Source organism: Lacerta agilis, chromosome 1 (genome assembly GCF_009819535.1).
Source record: "Lacerta agilis isolate rLacAgi1 chromosome 1, rLacAgi1.pri, whole genome shotgun sequence".
NCBI lineage: Eukaryota > Metazoa > Chordata > Lepidosauria > Squamata > Lacertidae > Lacerta > Lacerta agilis.
Genome location: NC_046312.1, coordinates 22596607 through 22618995, shown reverse-complemented (window position 1 = coordinate 22618995; position 22389 = coordinate 22596607). Strand labels below are relative to the sequence as shown.

General features: G+C 39.7%; 1 protein-coding gene across 7 annotated transcripts in view; it reads right to left on the bottom strand.

Moving 5' to 3' along the window:
- The window catches only part of EML5 (EMAP like 5), an 87857-nt gene that overhangs the window by 51208 nt on the left and 14260 nt on the right, over positions 1-22389 (bottom strand). For 6 of the 7 annotated variants that reach the window (XM_033141500.1, XM_033141469.1, XM_033141477.1 and 3 more), the window contains 11 exons: positions 20973-21132; positions 16853-16951; positions 13892-13960; positions 9120-9305; positions 6127-6262; positions 3999-4200; positions 3139-3276; positions 2383-2639; positions 1558-1770; positions 666-833; positions 220-326 (listed from right to left, as the gene is read on the bottom strand). In XM_033141500.1, coding sequence (XP_032997391.1) covers positions 220-326; positions 666-833; positions 1558-1770; positions 2383-2639; positions 3139-3276; positions 3999-4200; positions 6127-6262; positions 9120-9305; positions 13892-13960; positions 16853-16951; positions 20973-21132 — 1735 coding nt within the window. Of the gene's footprint in view, positions 1-219; positions 327-665; positions 834-1557; positions 1771-2382; positions 2640-3138; positions 3277-3998; positions 4201-6126; positions 6263-9119; positions 9306-13891; positions 13961-16852; positions 16952-18322; positions 18385-20972; positions 21133-22389 lie in introns of all 7 variants that reach the window. The other variant, XM_033141516.1, reaches the window with a different exon arrangement.

Here is a 22389-nt window from a genome sequence, read left to right as displayed (position 1 = left end):
TTTTTGGCTCCAGGGGCCGGATCTGGTTTATTTCGGCATTCAGCCCTCATCCGCTTTTGGGAGCTTATGGTTCCAGGCCATCAGCTATGATAACAGTTCTGATCAGTTCTAATACAGTTTGTGAGTTTTGTGGTGTCAACATTCTATAATCTAGATGTACACAGGGTTTGTTGCAGCAGGGTGTATTAACATATTTATGTTTATAATATAAGACAATACCTGTCGACGGTATGTGATTTGTGTCTCTTGTTCAATTTCAGAGTCCAGCTCTGGAACATCAGATTGATCAGAATCCGATTCTTCACTATTAGAGTCAACGAGGCTTTCTTTGATAAATAAAAAAATAAAAGAGTAGATATTGAAACAGCAGAAACAACGTAAAGGTAATAAAATTACTCAGTTAACTGCACAGTCCTAAGCATGGTTACTGACAACAACTGTGATATATATACCTAAATAAAAAAAATAGTAATTTCCCACTTGTACTCAATGGTCCAGGACCAAAACAACAGAAAACAGAAAGTCAATTCAAAACTGAGAAAACATTGGAGTATTTACAATCATCCAGATCAAGAAGCAGAAGTCCTAACCATCACTGCAAAACACATATCACTAACAATATTTTAAATTATTTTCCAACTCATATCAAATGATACATCACTCACCTTGTGGTGCTATGTGCAGAGCATCCTTCAGCTTCCTTTCAGGAACAAATTTCCACTGGAAAACAGAATGGTCTGCTCCACCAATAGAAACAACCCACTGATAATCATGTGACCATCTCACATTTGTCACGTGTGCTGAATGACCAAGGTATTTCTTAAATTTTGCCCCTATTAAAAAAAATCAGTATTATCATGTGTCAAATTATGTATCAATTTAAAGAGTTGTTTTACACCATGGCTTATAACCAGTTGTGCCTTTCCCAAGGAGATATATGCTTTTGCTTATGCAAGAGGTGAGTCCCAATTTCTGCCAACGGTTCCTCTGCAGTTTCATTCCATCAAATACTGTCCCTGAGGGGCACTTTAATTTCCAAGTTTCCCAGGCAAATGCACTGGGGTGGAGGAGGTAGGAAAGCCATATTGTGCAAGAAAAAAGTCTGCTCAAGGTTTGTAGTATCCAACTGAGTATATTGCAGGATATCTGACATGCCAGCGCAGTCAGTTACAATTGTGCTACTTTGTTAAACTAGAGCAACAAGCTACCTACAACCAATGCTGTTTTGTATATGAAACCCTTTTCAGCCAGTCAAGGATATTTCACTGTAACATTCCCCGCCCCCACTTCCCCTATACCCTTTTACTGTGTGGAAAACAGAATGTGACATCTGGACTTTTGGGGTTTATCTGAGTGCAGCATCTCATTGACCCCAAAATATCTTATCTGAAACATAAACAAGGGTCACAAATGCTAACAGTCATTTGGATAAGAATAAAATTCCACTATTATTTTAAAAGTTTTTTTTCCCATTTAAAAAGCCAGATTCTAACTTTTGAGAACTTTCCATCCTGGGTATTCTGTTATTTACATTCCAAGTACACACTAAATAATTACCTTTTCTTAAACAAGGATACCGAAACAATTTTACTATTCCATAGTCATCAGCTGTAACTAGAACTTGGCCCATAAAATTTGCATCTACAGAATTGATATCATTGATCTCTGAATATTTAGGCCATATTCCATTAACTTCAAGGCCTGCAACTGAAGTCCATGAAGCCCACTGGATACCTTTTAACTCATCCTTATTCATCACTTCTTTTCCACCTAGATATAGAAAGATACTTGTTTAATCATTCACTCACTTTATAGGGGCAATTATCATATTAACTGGATTTTATTTAATATTGCACAAGGAGAAGGATGCTTGTGCAACCAATTCTTCCCCCTCCCTTCCCTGCAGCCCATCATTCAGAAAATACATGAAGGCAGCCCTGTTTAGGGAAGTTTTTAATCCGTGACATTTTAATGTATTTTAATATTTGTTGGAAGCCGCCCAGAGTGGCTTGGGGGACCTAGCCAGATGGGTGGGATACAAACAAACAAATAAATAAATAAATAAATAAATAAATAAATAAATAATGCCCCTGCCCCCACAAAAGTCTCTCTAGAGGGACATGTCTTATGGAAGTGCAGTAGCAGGAAGGAAATGGTCAAAATCAGTAATCTTCTGCAAGCAGTCTAAGATTCCTCTGCCCAATTTTGGGCAACCCTCCTGCCCACTAATTTAAATTGTTTGGAGAGAAATGACTAGCTACAGTCACTACAACTACTTTACCAGGAATGTGCTATGTTATAATGGCATTAGGCAACCTAAGCACAGAACTCACTACCTACGGTATTTTCTTGAATAATTGTAATAGTAGTAGATTATCTCACCAGGCATCCTGTAAAAAAGCCTTTTTCCACTGCCATCATTGGTCTGCAAGTGTTTGCTGTCCAATGACCAATCCATATGAGTGATGAAACTTGTTGATCCAACACACTCTCCAACCTTTTTGTACCGCTGAACAACACCATAAATATCAACCGAACTGTCATTAGAGCCAACTGCAAGGAAATTTCCATCCGGTGAATATTTTAATTCATGAATAGCTTCTTTCCTATCTTTAATATGAACAACCTCTGTCATATCTCTGTAACACAAAAAAAGAAAAAAAAATCATGTAGTTTAGTCATTGTCTGTATACAAAGAAATCCAGCTTTACTCCCACCAAGTGAAGAAAAGCCTTCCAAATGGAATATCTACTTAGCAGTGCAATATATAATACACAGCTGAGGCATCTACACATTAATAAGGCACCCTCTATTTACATGTGTATACACATTTACTCATCTGAGGACTCAGATTACAGCAGAAGGCCCATGGGCTTGCATTAAAATATTGTTTGCACACATTTCTTCAAGTTATTGAACAACACCATAAAAATCAGATGTCTTCAAAAGTGCCAGCCTTATGATCCACAGGGGCACACATGTGCATTCACAAACAAATGCATTACAAATAAGTCCAAATAGAAAAATTTATCTGGCACTGATGCCATGCTAGCCGGTGGCAGAATTTTACAATTCATTGTAAAAGCAACTTAATGGCAAAGTTTATCTTTGTTTAAATGTCTCAAATGCATAACCTACCTAACTCGAAGTACTGTGAAGGAACCGTCTTTCATTCCAAGTGCAAGATGAATTCCATCAGTGCTAACAGCTGCACAACGAATTGGCTCTTCCATATTGCACCGTGCAATCAATGCATGATCTATAAGGCTCCATATTCTGCAAGAAAGTATTCAGGGTAAACAAAATACAATTATCAGACATGCAGAGAAAAAAGTAGTGGGTTGTCTCATCTTTTTTAAAAATACCCCCCCCCCAAAAAAAAGCATATGACCTGTTCTCCAAGACTGGATTGAGGCCCAGATCCAATTCACAAACATTTCTCAGTGTCACAGAGCATTCAGAACCTAATATGGTTGGCTGTATGGCAAGGTGCCATCTAACTACCAGTATTTTGTCAGGCTGCAGAACCATTTTCATCTAGCACACAGTCAACTGTTTTATTACGGTATAATGCCAAGGTCAGCCTCACTGCTATTTTAAGATTTAAAATACAGTAACATTACTGAAGTCACACTGGCACTCCTGGGGCTTTAACACAATTGTTTCCATAATTTAATGACAGGGCTATGCAGTTGTCTAAAATTTTCTTAAGTGGCCAGTCATTTTACTTATTTTTCTGTACTGATTTTAAAAGCTTTTTATCTTTCTGCACACAGTCCTGATGTTTTCTGAGGGTCGTATGTAAATACTTTGATGAATAAAATACATGTAATAATCATTTACTTAAATGTAATATCTAAAATTTAAGGTTCATATTTTATACCAAAGCAGTAGATTATAACTTATCACAAATGCAAAAAAAGGTTTTTTATTTTTAAATTCAAAGTATGTTTTACTGTTGATGCTTATGTGCCTTTTGAGAATCCATGGGAACTAACCTGACGGATCGATCATCACTTCCCGTCATAGCCAAAGGTTTTGTAGGATGAACTGCCAGGGCCCAAAGCTCCCCTTCACAGTGCCCTTGCATAATAAGAAAAGGCTTATTGCGTTCATGCACCACAATCTCAAAGATTTCACTGTCTTGTGTTCCAACTAGTATATGATCTCCTCGCCAACAAACACTTCTCACAGACAGACCTGTGGAAAGTAAATATGCAGCTTTTATTATCCATATGTTTAGCAAAGAAAAACTTACTGTGAAATCGTAAAATATTCCCGAATAATGTTCCTGAAAAAATGGAAGAAATTTAATTAAATCACATAGTACACATTGAGGCAAGCCCTTCTTTTAACCCAAATGACAAATTTTATTTTTACATTGCAATAAATAAAAATTAGAGGCGTGCAGTAATGTTTTGGCTAGCACTACTTTGCTCATGGGCAGAGCCGTCTCATCCATAGAGGCCGGTGGCGCGGCGCGCCAGGGTGCAGGGCACCCCAGGGGCGCCCCCGCGAGCCCACCGGCATACCGGGCTCCCCCTCCCCAACCCGCCCCCGCCCCCACGGGCAGGCGGGCACTCGCGCGCCGGCGGGCGGGCGGGCTGTAAGCCGCCCGCCCTCGCCTCCCGGAGCCCCAGCTGGAGCGCTGGAGCGGCGCGGGGCTTTGCACGACCTTCCAGCCCTCCAGCTGGGGCTCTGGGAGGCGAGGGCGGCCGGCTTGCAGCCCGCCCGCCCGCCCGCCCCTCATCCTCCGCCCGCCGGAGCGCGGGCGCCCGCTCCAACGCCACGCCTCTCATCCCCGCTCGCCCACCCCCCCCTCCCGAGGGGCGGCCAGCGCGGGAGGGAGGCGGGCGGAGAGGCGGCAGGCTGGGGGCGCCGAGGGATCGCTGCGCCAGGGCGGCTGATCCCTCTAAGACGGGCCTGCTCATGGGGATATAGGTGGTGCTGTGGTCTAAACCACTGAGCCTAGGGCTTGCCGATCGGAAGGTCGGCGGTTCGAATCCCCACGACGGGGTGAGCTACCGTTACTCTGTCCCAGCTCTTGCCAACTTAGCAGTTCGAAAGCACGTCAAAGTGCAAGTAGATAAATAGATACCGCTCCAGTGGGAAGGTAAATGGTGTTTCTGTGTGCCGCTTAGGTTTCACCAGAAGCAGCTTAGTCATGCTGGCCACATGACCCGTAAAAACTGTCTGCGGACAAATGCCGGCTCCCTTGGCCAGTAAAGCGAGATGAGCGCCGCAACCCCAGAGTCGTTCGCGACTGGACTTAACTGTCAGGGGTCCTTTGCCCTTTTTTTTTTTTACTTTGCTCATAAGTTAAGTCCAACTGAGTTTAACTTTATCTGCACCTTGTACTATGTTAAAAGGGAATCGACGAGAAACTACGGTATAACTGCATCAACCCTCCTTCATCAGTCTATCCTATCCCCAGCTGTTGTCACAATCCTTACAAATAAACCATTTGTTGTTTATTTCAGAATAAGCTTCAAGGTTGCGATTCCACCACAACCATTTAGGACCATATTGACTGATGGGAGTGTGGTGTGGAAGCTTCTGCTCCTTTTTCTTTTGTGGAGATCATTTATGATGGGAGAAGGTCATGATCCTATGGGCAGTCATATGGTTGAATTCAGTAGAACTTATTTCAAGTAAACATGCACAGTAATTAAGAATCTCTCTCTCTCTCTTTCTTTGCCTGTTTCTTGCTGTCTCTTCCTCTTTCTGACACATGTATTTATAGCAGCCTAAAAATCAGTACATGCAGGTCCTGCTTACTGAATACAATGAGTTCTCTGGAAATCATTTGTCAGGCAAGCATTCCTATGGGAGCACATTAACCGAACCCTGCAAGACCACTAAATGCGTGGGTCTTCCCACCACACAGTGCCACTACTGTGCAAAGAGAAGTTTTAACACTGCACTCCGTACACAGACATCCATTATTATAGGCCCCTGCTCACATGTCATACAACATCCATAATACTCAGAAAATCCACACCAGCGTTGCTGTTCTGGAGTAGGGCTATGACTCCTCAATTATGAGTAGGGCTATGAAGGACAATGGGCAATGAAAAAGGCATTTATTTGATAATGTAATTAAAATACTGTTTTGTTTTGTTTTACCTTTATATCCCTGGTCTGTTTCCCTGAGATCAATCACAGTAATTGGTTTAAAATTTAAATCCCAAAGGCGAACACAGCCATCCCTGCCACCAGTAGCAAAGCCTTCTTCACAGGCATTCATGCTGAAAATTCCTGCCTAAAGAGGAGTAAAGAGCATATTTAAGTATGTACACAACTTGCATTAATGGTGATATTTTTAAAAAAAATCACATGGGACAAAATATTTTCCCTGCATTTTCCTTTAGAATACATTATGTGTTTATAGAAATAACAGACTCTTGTCTTTAAAAAATAATAATCAGAATTTGAAAAGAACAACTACATAAAACTCTATCTGAAGAAGTGTGCATGCACACGAAAGCTCATACCAGGAACAAACTCAGTTGGTCTCTAAGGTGCTACTAGAAAGAATTTTCGATTTTGATAAAACTCTGATCTGCTTTTCTAAGAAAGCCTGCTTGTGAATGCAACTAAACCACAGAACTGCAAAATATCTCTGACAGTTTCACTTAATTGCTATGTAACCACGTAGCTGAACTATTATACAAACTGTTGTCTGCACCTTCCAAATGCTGGTCTCTGACTGATCCAATATTGTGACACATGACCTTCATCAGGTTATTTTCTTCTTTAATTAAATTTAATTCATATCGAGGCAATGCACATCAAACTATTTTATTCCCTTTAATCACCATGACTGGATAAAGAAGCCACAGATCCACTAACACAACTACAGTACATGCAAACTCAGTGAAAAAATATAACAATAGAAGTTAAAATGTTATGCATATGAGTCCACACTTCGGTGAGTACCCAAGCCTGAGCCTTTCTCACCACTCTAGCTCTATGAAAATGCTGCCCTTAAGAGGTGCTGCCAAAAAAGGCCCTCTGTAGCATCCCTTTTAAAGAGTCTGAAACCAAGTCCAGAAACATAATCACCACCACAGGGAGATCAGGCAGTCTGCTCTCTTCCCCTTGTCATCTTCCTATCTGGATTGAGAAGAGAACCCTATCCTTTAGGAACATAGTAAGTATAAAAAGACCCTGCTGGATCAAGCCAATGGCCCATGTAGTCCAACATCCTGTTCTCACAGTGGCCAACCAAATGCCTGTGAGAAACCAACCCTTTCCCCTCCTTTGTTTTTCAGCAACTGGTATTAAGAAGTACTGCTGCCTCCAACTGTGGAGGCAGATGATAGCAATCATGGCTAGTAGTCAGTGATAACCCTCTCCTTGATGAATTTATCGAATCCTCTTTTAAAGCCTTCTAGGTTGCGAGCCATCACTGCCTCCTGTGGGAGATAGTTCCATAGTGTACCTATGCACTGCATGAAGAAGTACTTTTGTTTATTTGTCCTGAATCTCCCAACATTCAGTTTCATTGAAAGTCCATGAGTTCCATTCTGGTTTACACTTGTAAAGAGAGACAGCAAAACAGTGGATGTTATGTGTTGGCTCACAAGAGGGTTAAAGCACTCATTTAAGTTTGCTATATTGTTTCCACTTATATTTAATTAAAACTTGCCCAAGCAACATGGTGATGTTTTATACAGGGTGCCTGTTATCTGACCTCAGCTTTGGCTTCAATCCACACAACTTGAGTATTCACATCTGTTAAAGAATACTGAAATAAATTATTCACCCGCTAAGGAGGTGTAGTATATACATTCCTCATATAAAAGTCCCACCAGTGTAACCATGCAAGACCAAGATCATTATTGTTTACTTGTTCCCTGTTTTATATCCAATTCCTGAAATGGATCCATTTTTTAAATTCTAAATCCAAAAGAAGATTTCATACGTTGATATACAATACACTATTCTATAGCTTGGGAAGGTCACTCAAGACTTTTGCATTTATTTCATGTTACATTACTGCTCTAAAATAGAGCTGCCCTTGAAGACCGTAGAGCAGTAGAGAGTATATAAGTTTAAAGCATGCTACAACAGTGGTTCAATACATATATTGATATTTCCATCACAGGTTTGGCAGTGAATGCTTAGTGTTATCTTTCCCACAACTGCTTGGATTTTGAACCTTCCGTGTGTGTGTTTGTGTGTACACATACAACACAGACATAAATTCAAGTTTTTAAAGCCCACTTATTCCAGCTTTCATTTTGTTGGTAGTTTTAGGATGATGCAATGGCATTACTTTTAAATTGTCCGCAGTTGTGAGAAGTTTGCTTGTGCAACATTGAATGTTGCCCCATGTTTTTAAGACTTTTTGGCACCTCGTAAAAAATTAAATGGGTTTCATGAAGTGGTGTCCCTCTTCCCATTGTTCTGAACCTATTTACAGGTTAGGTGGAATGAAGAATGATGAAAAGGAACATCTTCTTCTTTCCTTTTTGCAGAAAAGACATATGCTAAGGTTCAAATACTGAAGAGGGCCCTGTGCAGTGTCTGTATGAAATACTACATAACAGCCATATGCAAGCTACTCTGCCGTTTGGAAGGAAAACCAGGATATAAAATACAACCCATCAACAAAATGTCACCACACTATGCTTCCAAAATTGCACACAGGTGTTCAGATGAAAATTATATGGAATAACTCTCTCATTGGGAGTTGTGAATAGGAGCTGTGCTCCTCAATTTGCACACAAAGCCATCAGTCTTGCCCTTCCCCTTCTGAGAGTGAAGCAATAACATCCTAGGAGTAGCACACAAGTCATACAGACACAGCTGAAGATTCCTTCCTGAACACCAATGCACTTAGCCTTCAGCCACCCCCAGATATATAACTCATAAACATTAATCTGCAAGATGAGGACAGACTGCAAACTTGTCATAAATTTTGCATTTTCTTGTATATTCAGCCTGAAACTTAAGAAAGGGTCTGCCAGAAGTTAAACTGTGACATTCAACATCTGATAAAGTCTCCTGCATTTGTCAACCACAATGCAATCCATTTAGTAATCTGTGTATGTCACACAAAATCTTAATTTATTTCACTGGTCAATCAATTCTCTCATGAAAATGATACTTACAGCATGAGCTCCTTGTATGGTTCGGATAAGGTTGATTCCTTTCCATACATATATATCTCCATTAAGTGCACCAGAATACGTTACTTCATCTCTTGCACAGGCGAGGCACAATATAGTTTGGAGATCACCAGTCTTACCAAAAACACCACGCTTTGGTGTTAATGAATTGCCACATAAACTCCAGAACTGCAAGATAAAGTGATTTAATGTAAACCACATGGGGCATTTTAAACAATTACAACTTTAAGTTTTGTGATGTAACTATATACAATTCCTAAATTTTCCACACCACAGACCACTTGGAAATTGCTGAGTTTCTTGATGGACAACCTAATTACTGGGAATCTGAGGTGAGATACCCAAGCAGTGGAAGCTGGTCCCAGTACCAGTCACCACACAGAAGCAGCTTAAAGTACAAATAGTTTACTGTTGCACAAGATAAGGCTAAGTAAAACAGTTCTGGATGTAGATACAGGCATTATAGATACATACAAAGTATCGCTGTTGCTCACAGACTAACTACTGAGCTGACATTCATTAATCACAGATAAAGTCAGGGCACTGGGCTGCTACCATAACGGCTGGCTTGGCTGACCTTGCATCTGTGAATAGCTTGTTCATGGGGTGATTTACACTCATGAATGAAATTAACCCCTTCACATGTCCAGTTACTCCAACAGACATTGCACTTCATGCTTCTGTTCCCCAGCTCCACTTTATGGACAGCTGTTTGTGGAGGGAAGGCAAATTGAAGCATGATAATGTCACAATATGGTAGACATTATGAGGAAAGTTGAAAAAAGTAGTCGCAGAGCTGCTATTATTGATAGTAGCTATGTGGGACTAGTAACATCAATGTGTGCCCTGATATGCAGTATTTCCCCCCTTGTTTCATAAGGAGCACAAAAAAGAGATTTACAACTTTATTCCAGTAGTGATTGGCAGAACAGGGGCATTTACCTGACCTTTCATCTTATGCATTGCTACAGCTTACTGGGAAAAAGAGGGGGGATATAGCGGTGAGGCTGGCATGATGCAGGAGTGGACTGGTTCTACTGGTGCATTTGTGCCATGCCAACACTGCAGTGCCTTGCCTCTCCTTTGGTCCCTTCCAGTCAGCTGCAGAAACAGCAGTGATGGGAGCTTAGGTAAATGTCCCCACACCACTGGCTACTATGGTGTGATCTGATGCATGTTGCCTTAGAGGATGAGTTCAATGTGATTTACAGTCACATCAGGGACTATATAACTCCAGATGGTTGCAATCCTAACTAACCGCATTTCCTGAAAATAACAAACTCTAGTTGTAAACTAACATGATTTGCTGGTCAGATTTACACCTTTGTTTAGGAAATGTATGTAGCAGTATCAATGAAAATGTTGATTTAAACCTGCCTTTTTCTCACTCTGAACTAAGAATTGACTTGCCCAAGGTCATCCAGTGAACTTCATACTTGACTGGGATAAAAAATGGGCAAATGGATACACTTTGTTTTATTATATTAGAAATGGAGAATAGTTACCTCTGACCAGTACATAAAGGGCAGTCTTGCTAAATACTGTTATAGGTTTGGGTGGGGAAAGACACCTCCTACACCCAATAAATTGATGAATGTCATTATTTGGAGTATTGGAGGGAAGATTCCAGGCGAGTGGAAAAATACAAACTAAACTTCCTTTCTAATGTCAGGACCACACCTGGTATACAGGTGTTAACGAAAAGTGTTGATGGCCCATATCAAATGGGAATCCTTGAACCTGGGCGGACAGATGTTGCCAAGGTAACAGGGAAGGGGGCAGGCTGTGCTCACAAGGAAAAATGTGCTTCTAAAAAACTAGACTTGGGGTGAGGGGGAGTTGCTTGAAGCAGAGTTTGTGGGGGGAAATAAAGAGTAGAACCATCATGGCACTTGCTGGAGGAGGGTGCACCGAGAGACCAGGAGCTATGACTGACTGACTGCTTAGGCCCCAAGCTTGCTGAAGCTATGAGAAGGGTAATGAGAGACATTCTGGGGCATAATGTTCTGCACACACCCCATGGAAGACTTTAACTGTGTATAGGTGTAAAATAAGCCATATATCTTAAAGCACTACAGCATCCACTGTGACCTGAATTCCCAGGGAAGCATGACTCTGGGTGAGCGACTGGAAACCCTGGAATTTTGCTACCACCTGGCAGAGATTGGGGTGGCGTGTAACAATACAAATTGTTATTAAGATAACTGAAGATCAATTTTTCCAGGATTAATTCAAACCCTTGCTACTGTGTTATGCTGTCATTAACCCCCCCCCCCCCCGAAAAACCCACTATTAAAGACTCTCCTAAGCTATTCAGGTATGCCTCAAGAAAAAAAAGTAAATATGCAAAACCAGAAATAGCCTGATTTAAATTCAGTCCTACCCAAAGGAAATCCATCTCTGTGTTACCGCTACCAAAAAGCCCTATTGTTATTAGATTTCATGGAACAGATAGATATTTGAAGCTGAACTTACCGCCCAAAATTCCACATTAAAACCTGTTTGGAAAGTCAGCAGTGGGTGCAGGAAATTTATGTAATTGCTTCTCCTTTCATTGCTTTGGCCTGTCTGAATTGCATGAAGGAGGCAACTTGGATACAAAGGACAGAACAAGACTTATTGTACTATCCCAGCAACATGGCCATTTTATGACAATCAGCCTGGGACACATATGACTAGCAGATTACCCCCACTAGGAGAATGAAATCCATCATTGCAATGAGTCTTAAAGACAAGACTGCCTAGGACCTGACAAGATAATCACTTTATTTTCTTCAAAGACATCAGGTTAGAATATGAGATCCTATGAAGTATCATGTCCTGTCATTGCTACTCTATTTGCCATGACAAATCTTTATCACTGTTACCACAGTTTATCTTTGCTATAAAACAGACTAGCTTTTGCTGCAGAATTTAGCAGGAATACATCCTTATTAACTCTAGATCTGCAGCATTAGCCATTCATTACCATTTTGTATCTTGACTGCTACTATCAGGACAAGCCACAAGAGGGTTAATGGTCAGAAGTAACTAGGCTAAGTGGGGATGCATTTGTTGCTGACTACAGTCCAGAGTTAGTCAGTGATCCTTCCTGACCTCAATTAGTCTTTAGTACTCAATTTTCAAGAATGTTATCTCCAGACAGGATATATGTTATCTAATTGTTGTTTCTAGCTAGCTCCATGCATATTTCCAGTTTCTTGGTAACTTAGTTAGCATGTACCAATTTGTAAGTACCAGAAGAACATACACTATAAAAGTGTGTGTGTGTGTGTGTGTGTGTGTGTGTGTGTCTGTGTGAAAATTTTACACTTTAAAAAACTTTCCAGTGCTTATCAGATCCCTTAGCATTTCTAGTTATATTACTATTTCAAAACAGTATTCTCTCAAATAGTTGAAATATTCTACTGTTTCGGCCCCTTGACAAACTTCCTAAAATCATAGCATTTTACTGACTCTCATAAGTATGGTATTTGTGCAAGTTATCCATAGCCCAATAAAAGCTTTTTCACCTAGAAAACTTAAACTACATCTCTACAATAATATCTGGATCCGTTTCAGTTTGGTTTTCAATCTGGTTGGGGAAATAAGACACCCCCTAATCACTTTTGTCAAGGGATAAGGCAGGGGAAGTACAGCCCTATTGATTCTCCTGGATCTCTCTGAAGATTTTGATACATCAGCTGAAGTAGCTTTCTGGACTGCTTTGCCAGGATGGGACTGGAGGAAAAGTTCTGAGGTGGCCCCAGTCATACTTGGGGGTGCAGAAGATCCAGAAAGTGATTTTGGGACACTGCAGCTCTGCCCTGTGGATTTGTTTTATGACAGGTGTAGGGAACCTTTTCCAACCAAGAGCCTTAATCCCTACCTTCCACAAACCCCATGGGCCATTTTGACAGGGGCCACCCACCTGTCAATCAAAGGGGCTTGCTATCAGCATTGATCAGCTGGCTGCTGCAAACATTGAGCTCTGCTGTCAATTCAAACCATGCCAGAAAATGGACATATTCCATTCCCATCCAGAGATTTGTGATAGGGTATCAGGGCATAGATGGCACCCAGCCCTCTGTCTCATTTCTATCTACCATTCCTGGGGAGGCAGTGGAAGATCAGAGTCAGTGCTTGGTAGAAGCTTTAGATAGGATGAACCAAATTTGAACCTTAATCCAGACGAGATGAGGGTAATATTGCCTGGGGGTTCTGATGATCTTGGATTAGGTTTCAGCCTGTTCTGGCTGAAGTTGCCACAGATTTACTGATTGAGAGTTCTCCTGGACCTGCCGGGTGACAGCAGTGGCCTTGAGTATTTCTCCCCCAATTCTGCCTTGTTACACCAACTGAGACTTTTTCTGCATTGAAAACTTGGCATACACGTAGATCATTCCAGCATTATCCCCACTAGGAGAATGAAATCCATCACTGCAATGACTCCTAAAGACAAGACTGCCTGATTCGTCAAATGTTGGGGTATGATGAGAAATTTCCAGTTCAAAATTTTATGGAAAACCCACCTAATCATAGACTGACATGTTAATGAGCTAATAACTGTTCACTAACTGTTCACTGAAACTGCTATTCAATTTACAAAGTTGTTAAAAATAAAAATAAAACATATAGGGCAATAGTCAACTAGGTTTCACTCAGAGTAGACCTACTGAAATTAAGGAATATGACTAAGTTTGGTCCAATATTTTGAATAGGTGTACTCTGAATAAAACAGTTGAATACCATTCAGACAAAACATATTGTCTTACCTTGATGTGTTTTACACCACAGCTGACAAGTTTGTTTGGTTGGTACAAGTCCCAAGAAATATCAAATATCTACAGGAGGGAGAGAAGAAAAAAAATCAAAGGTTTTGAAAATGTATTTCACTTAATCTGAAAATATCAATGAACAAAGAAAGGTGATCATTTGCATGAAAACGAGAAAAACCCAGAAACTACCAGATTGAAATAATGGTAATAACTACCAACTTGAAATATTTTTCACCTGGTTAAATGTTTCTAGACTGATCAAAAAAATAAATAAACCAGGCAGTATCTATCAAGGCTGTTCTATTATGCAAGGACTTCTGGCTTCCCTCTCCTTCCCTCTTCCCCATCTGCACCCTCTAAATCTGTTCTGGTAGTTCCCCCAACCCTCTGGAACAAATCTGGGGAGGGCATGGAGGGAGACAAAAGGAAGGGGGAGTTCCATTGCACAAACAGAAATCCTTGCATGAACAGAACTACTGTACTTTCTTGGATACCACTCAACAGGTATATTTGTTTTTTTGTTTTTTTTAAAGATTTTATTATTTTTCCATATGCATATATAAAGAAAACAAGACATACACCAATACACTGAAAATACAAGATACAATATCAAACAAATCAAACAACAACACAATAAACATAAGAAAAGCACATACAAACCTGTCTAAACACTTATCTTTATCTCATTCTTATTCTATCTTCTACGCATGGAGGACTTCCCCCACACCCTCCACTGCATTGTTAATTCAAATATACTTTGGGTAGCTATATATCTACTTTCATAACTATTAACCATCTTATTTATCCTCAGATTCCTTTACTTGAAACATAGTTCTTAATCTATTCTCAAAATCTTCAGACATTCTTATTTGAATCTTATACTATAAAATTCTTACCAAAACTTTAATTTAAATTTATCTAGCTAAAGCCTATTTAACAGCTAATTCTGCTCAGATATTCAATTTTACACCATTAACTAAATAGTCCTTAAATTTCTTCCAGTCCTTCGACACCTTCTCCTCCCCCTGGTCTCGGATTCTCGCGGTCAGTTCGGCAAGCTCCATAAAGTCCATCAACTTCATCTGCCATTCTTCCACCGTTGGGATCTCTTCACCCTTCCAATTTCTTGCCAATAAAATTCTAGCTGCTGTTGTGGCATACATAAAAAGTACTCTGTCTTGACTGGGTATCTGTTCATTGGTCATGCTCAAAAGGAAAGCCTCTGGTTTCTTACTAAAGGTAATTTTCATTACCTTTTTGAGTTCATTGTAAATCTTATCCCAGAAGACTTTGACCCTTGGGCATGTCCACCACATATGATAAAAGGTATATTTGTAGACTTAGTAAACACATGGTGACTACTCAAAGTAGTACAGTAAATATAATGTTTAACACTTCAGCTTTTAATTCAAAGAAGTTTGATTTTGACAGTTCTCTATTCTAAGCACTGAAACAAAACGGAATTATTTTAAGAATATATCTGATTTCACCATAGGTTTCCAATGACCTGTACAATGTTAAAGCTTTTACATTATTTTCAGTGGTAACTGATCATCTTAAGGTAATTAATAATATATTAATATGAAGTATACTAATGTGAATATTTAATGACTGTCTCCTGAGTTGCTCCCATGGTTTCTATGCCCAGCAAGACATGGCATGGTCATGGCTTAAATTTGGACTCTGCCATGAAATTCATTATGTCATCTTGGGCAAGTCACTGTCTTTCAGCATAACTAACATCACAGACTAACACCAGTCTTTAAATGTTGTAATAAAAATAAAATGAATATCTAAGACGATTAATTCAGGTATTAGTAAAGGTAAAGGGACCCCTGACCATCAGGTCCAGTCATATCCGACTCTGGGGTTGCGGCGCTCATCTCACTCTATAGGCCGAGGGAGCCAGCGTTTGTCCGCAGACAGCTTCCGAGTCATGTGGCTAGCATGACTAAGCTGCTTCTGGTGAACCAGATCAGTGCACGGAAACACCGTTTACCTTCCCATGGAGCGCTCCCTATTTATCTACTTGCACTTTGACGTGCTTTCAAACTGCTAGGTGGGCAGGAGCTGGGACCGAGCAACGGGAGCTCACCCTGTGGCAGGGATTCGAACCGCCGACCTTCTGATCAGCAAGCCCTAGACTCTGTGGTTTAACCCACAGCACCACCTGGGTCCCATAATTCAGGTATTAGCTATAACTAAATGACATTTTAGGTACTGAGGATTGTATACTTCTTAATACAAATTGATGTTAGAACCACCTTCACAACTTAACTGTGAGTGCTGAGAAGCATCTGGCTGACTACTATTGGAAACAGAATACTGGATTGAGTAGACCTTCATCTGATTGACAAATGAATCTCTTATACTCGTAAATCTGCAAAGCTAGAGATGAATAATTACAGACTGAATGTCATTTAAGATCCTAGTTAGAAAACCGACATGAAATCCAAGTTCCTTGTTTTGGATGTAACAGGGAACTGTAGTTTAAGCTAACCAGGATTGTCATGCTCATGAATAAAGGAGTATGGGATGCCTATGCAAGCATGGTGCCCATTCACAGATTGCTAATCTATGTTTTAGCAAACTGGTGCTTGTACTTCCAAACCAGGCCTATAAGATTTGTGTCGGCGCATGGGATCACTGGGTTGGGACATCCCAAACCAGGCAAATAAAGAAGCAAGGGGTACAAGTATATAACAGTACAAAAATGTTATGATGAAATATTAAGGTGCTACTTATTTACTTTATTCCAAGAATACCAATATGTTTTGAGGGGCAAACTCAAATTGTCATTTCACTTTAAAAAAAAATACCCCCTGTGTTCTAGTATAGTCATCAAAATATGCTCTAACCAACATAAAGAAACACCCAGAAAACATATTCCTAAAATACATGCAAAATTTTGACAACCCAAAATTCGATATACACTCTTATTTTTAAAATTTAACTTACCCTGTCTGTATGACCAGGTGCCATAGACAACATCTTTCCTTTTCTCCAGTCCCACACACAGATTGTATTTTTTGAATCCAAACCAACAGAAAGTAAACGCTGAACGTTTCCAAAATGTTAGAAGAGAATAAAAGAAGATATTAACACTTAAAATAACAATGTGCTCTGTAATTTGTGAGTGGGAGAACTCAACCAAATGATAATCTAATGACACACATTATTTGAAAAAGTCAGCCAGATACTACAAACTTCCTAAAGACAGAGGCCAGGATCCAAAGGGCCATAGGGTTGTTGTATTTGGGCTACAGAGCTTCTTCTCCACATCTGCCATTCTTCTCAACAAGGAATTCATTAATAGCCTCTGATGAAAAACAAGAAGTTGAGAAGAAAAGAACCAGTAACCAGGTTCAACAGGATTAGAAAAATGTTTGAAACCCTAAATATGGAATGAGCATTAACCAGTGTTAGCACTGATCCAGATATAACACAATACCACAGTTAAAGCAGATGAGGGTCAGGATAGTGAATTTGCTCAAGAGAGGAAGAAAGGAAGGAGGAGGGGATTGCAAGCTCCTGAGGTTGGCTTCTGGGATGCCAACCATGGTTTTCATGAAGCTGGCAATTTAGATGGAAGCACTTGTGCATGGGTTCTTTGGATCCTACCCAAATGTATTACCTTACAGAAAGAAGGTGCATATTTTAAGGCATAGAAAGAACATTTTCAGTAATAAAGAGAGAAAATGAATGCTCTCTGCTTGTGCAATGCTCTCCCCAGGAAGGCTCACCTGACACCTTCATTACATATTTTTAGGCATCAGTCAAGAATGTTCCTCTTTTCCCAGGCCCTCAGCTAATTAAGCAATCTATGGCATTTTAAATATTTGGGTGGTTTTTTTCCCCTTACTGTGTTATGTATTTTGTTTTTATTTTGTGTTTTATGTTGTAAACTGCCCTGTGATCTTCAGATGAAGGGCAGTATATAAATGCAGCAGCAGCAGTAGTCGTAATAATAATAATAATAATAATAATAATAATAATAATAATATGATGCTTTGACATGTAGGCATGTTTTTAATCAGTGGTCAAAATAGACCACTGTAGATGTCTGCCCAGTTCTATAGGGAAGTCTGTTCCTCAATGCCAGTGCCATTACAGATAAGGTCCATTTTAGGATTGCCATAGAATGGGCTAATGTAGGCTGTGGTGCCACCAGGAGAGTTTTCTCTGAAGATAAACATAATGTAATTTTTTGCTGGTAGTTTTGATTTATTTTATTACCCTCGCATCACAGTGCAGAGTTAGATGATACCATGCTGGCAACTGAGAACAGTCATGGTTTAGTTTTACATTCCCTTACTTCTTAGCATTTCATTTGTCCTAATCTCGTGCCTATGTTATGTGATGAAATCAATTTGAACCCATGGTAGATTGTAGAAGAAACCTTTTCAGGGTATGAAAATAATTCCTTACCTCATTGTTTCATTTCTTCATGAGCTTCTATGCCAGTCCAAATGTTTGTATATAGATCCTCCCTGCCAAGCAGATGGAAACAGTACACAAATCCTTTTTGGTAATATCATTGCCTGTATACAAAGGGCTTGCCAATTCTGTAAGCTCCCACAACATTTTGAAAACAGCCCATATTTCTTGTGAAACATGACATCTTATTATTGAATTATCTTCACATATTTTATATGTAATTAATTTAAATTAATTCTATAAAGGTTATATTGATTCTATATAGAGGCTGGCATAGAGAATCTAAAAGAATAAAAATTAAGGGAAAGAAAAAATAATCCCATTTCCTTATTGATCCTCTAGGCCAGTCCAGAAACTGGCAACCTTCCAAAGCATCTTTCCATACCACTAAACTGGGATTAGCATCTTCCAGTACTGTGCAGTGTGCTGTTTCTAAATTCTATCAAAGATTTATGTTCCTAGTAGTTAGGAAACGCATGAAGCAATGACAACCAATTATTCATATATGCAAATTATCAGCAGTGACGTGCAAACTCAAAATTGTGCCAATAATTCTTATTTCTTTTAATATATTTCCAAGCATCTCCCTTTCATTTCTCTACATTATTATACAGACGACAACATCTGAGCTTACTATGCAAGCAAGCCCTTTATGTACAGTACATGACATCAGACATCACTTTAAAATATTTTGTACTATCCATTCTGCAGTTTAGGTTAACCCATAGCCAAAAATCTGGACTGGCATAGAGGATCTCAGAGAATGACACACAAGCACCTGGAAATTTAAGAACCCTGTTCCATGAAACATTGATTCCTGGTCCCTGTATCCCACAGTGGTCAGCTTGTGGCAAGCACACGAAGTGGACATTAAGGCAAAAGTCATTTCCCACTGTTATTCCTGCTTCTCCTGCCAATGAGATTAACTAGATAGTCTTCAGGTCTAGTATTATGATGGAGGAAAAGTTTCTCTAACTCCGCACACCATGCAAAAACAGATCAGTAGATGAGATGCTATGCAGAATCCTGCCTGTGGGCAGGGGTGGGACAAGATTGCACATACTGGTCCTGTTCCAACCTCCATGCACCGATTCTATCTTCTGATCAGAGCTCCATCTCACACTCCTGCCCCAAGTAATGACACTACATGTCACAAGTTTAGGCCTCCAAGATAGGAGGTACCTGGTGAAACTGTTTCCATTTATTGCCCAAAGGGAGTAACAGAAATAGCAGTTGTCTTTTCTGCATCAGATTCTCAGTTCATAAAGGGAAAATACTGTTTACATACATTTCAATGATTGCTTTAAGGACTGCCTTTCAAAACAAAGTTTGGAAGCTGCCTATCATCATCATCATCATCATCAATAAGGGGTGGCTAACCTGTGGTCCTCCAGATTTTGTTAGATCCAAAGTCCCTTAGCTCCAATAAGTATGGCCAATAGTTAGAAATGTTGGGAGCTTTAGTCTAGCAACATCTGTGGGAACAAAGTTTAGCCACCCCTACCAGAAACACATTAAGCAAGATGTACAAAATGCTCTTGATAGTTAGAGATGTGTCTCAAATGAAAAATATTGCACTGTACGAGTAATAAATGTCTAACAGCATCACAAAGAAAAGAATATGAAAAGCTACTTTGGGGTGAGGGAATCAAAAAATGTGTGGGTGTGTGCTTGACCTTTCTTCTGCTTGCCTTTTTTTTATTATTCAAAACCATATTCCATTCATTTCACTCCCTATCCTACCCTGACAGGGTTTCAAGTGCACATTGACTTTGAATAGGTGCTTCCCAGTGACCACTGAATGTCAGTGATAGGCGACTAAACATCATAAGGTTAATGTTTCTTTCATATAAAAGCAAGAGTCTCAGTAAAAACCTATCAATTAATAACACTGTCATAAACTCATAAATACTGTGAACCTTAAATTAGGTTTGTAGAAAGTCATTTGTGTGCTTGCCTAAGTCGAGTAAGAATTTATTCCATGTGGCCAGTCAGGAAAGTTTTTGTAAACTGCCAAGGGTTTCCTCCATTTCTTTTCAAGCTGTCAATATGCCACAAATGACTAACATGAATTTGTGTGGGCAAACAGACTGAAAAACATAATAACTAGAATTCACACATTTATTCCAATCTGTTTGCAAGGACATCCTAGCGACTATTTTGTCATCAGAATATTCCCCCGCCCCAGCTAGATTTTGTTGACTACAGAACCATAATGTGTATTCTTTCAGAAGCTTCAGGGTGCATTTGCATGGCCCTGGTTGACCAGTATACTTACAAAGTTCATTCTGAAAACACAAAAACAAACTCTACAGCACAGCAGAAAGCAGGCAAGCAATGCTGTACCACCTGTACCACCCCACTAACCACTACTGCAGTAAGCCATAGGTTGGCTTACCAGGCCACTCACATGCAATAACTTTGCTGCCTGTTTTTTAGAATGATGCAGGACCCATCTTAGCTGTGTAAATGTGCCTTAATTTGTCTCATGTCCATATTTTTAAACGTCTATAAAAGTATGTTTAAAAAATGAGCATTTCAGTTAATTTGTCTCCCAAACTCAGTATGTACAGCAGGATTTATAGCAAAATGATACATATCATGCACTCATTAAACCAGAGAACTAAACACATACACGTACCTGACCATCTACGTCAAATGCCAAGCAAGCTATACCATGTGTATGAACATCTTTCATTACTGATATTGTCTGCACAGTATACGAGTCCCAAACACAGATATACGGTTCTTTCCCAACTTGACCTGTTGCCACCAATACTCGTTCAGGATGCAAAGCAAGACTTGGAAAAAAGAAACATAGGGGGAAGTTGTTATTAAAATTTAAAACAGCTGTTCAGCATTCTGAATACAATAAAACTTTCTATAAAAAATAAATACAGTTCTGATCTTTCATTCAAAGGTGTTACAGCTAATATGTCTAACCATCTTTTTCTATACCTGCGTTTTAAACAGGGCTGGCCCACCCATGAGACCAGGTGAGGCAACCACCTCAGGCGCATGATCCACAGGACAGCAGATCCTGATGTCAATCTTCCTTTCCCCCTTGTCCCTGATGTAGATTGTCTCTCACCCTGGCAGGGAAGGGGGTGCCATTTTGGGGTCCACCACAGGTGCCAAAATGTCTTGGGCTGGCCCTGTTTTTAAGATTAGTATTGAAGGCCTTGATTATTGGACTGTCTTTACATTTACTGTAGTTAGTTTGGTAGCACTGGGGACAGGGTCTTCTCAGTAATGGCTCCTACCTTATGCAACTTCCTCTTAAGGGATATGTGGCTAATCAGTCCCTGTATTAAAACAGACTTTTTAAAACCACCTTTCAAACAGATTTTAACTGATGTGTTTTATTGATCATGCTGTTGTTTTAATTATGTATCATTACTGTAGCTATAAAAGTTATTTTTTATTCTAGCTGAATATAACTTACTGAATTATGTTTTAATATATTGCTGAATGTTTGTACTTGTTTTAATTTTAATATTTTGTTATTGTGTTTTTTTTGTTGAGTTTTGTTCCTCTCCTTGGGTGGATATGGTCCACATACATGCACACACGCACTCACGCACATACAAAGCAGGAAATTAGACATTATATATATATATATATATATATATAGCGGTCCATAGGACCCACAAAACAGTTTCAAAACAAGATACAGTTAAAACAACCAAACAACAGGCAAAAGAGACCAAGGTAGTCATTTTGTTATGTCTAGAGCATGATGGTCTTTGTTTCTTGCGACCTCCGAAAGAAACTTTGCCACAGTCAGGGTAATATCATTTGACCTGTCCTCCAGAAGGTATTTAATATGGGAGGCTTCAGATTTCCCCGGCAAATTTGACATACTGTATTTGAAGAATGGAAAAAAGAAAGAAGAGGGAACCAGGTCATTAGGCTCCGATAGCTTTATTTTTCATTTTCTTTTCTCTCTTTTTCCCTGCCTGCAGTGCTAATAGTATCTAAATATAGAACGGAAAACTAATTGCAACTGGCTAAGATGACTGACTAATGAGAGAAAATTTGTGAGCAGTTAAACCTCA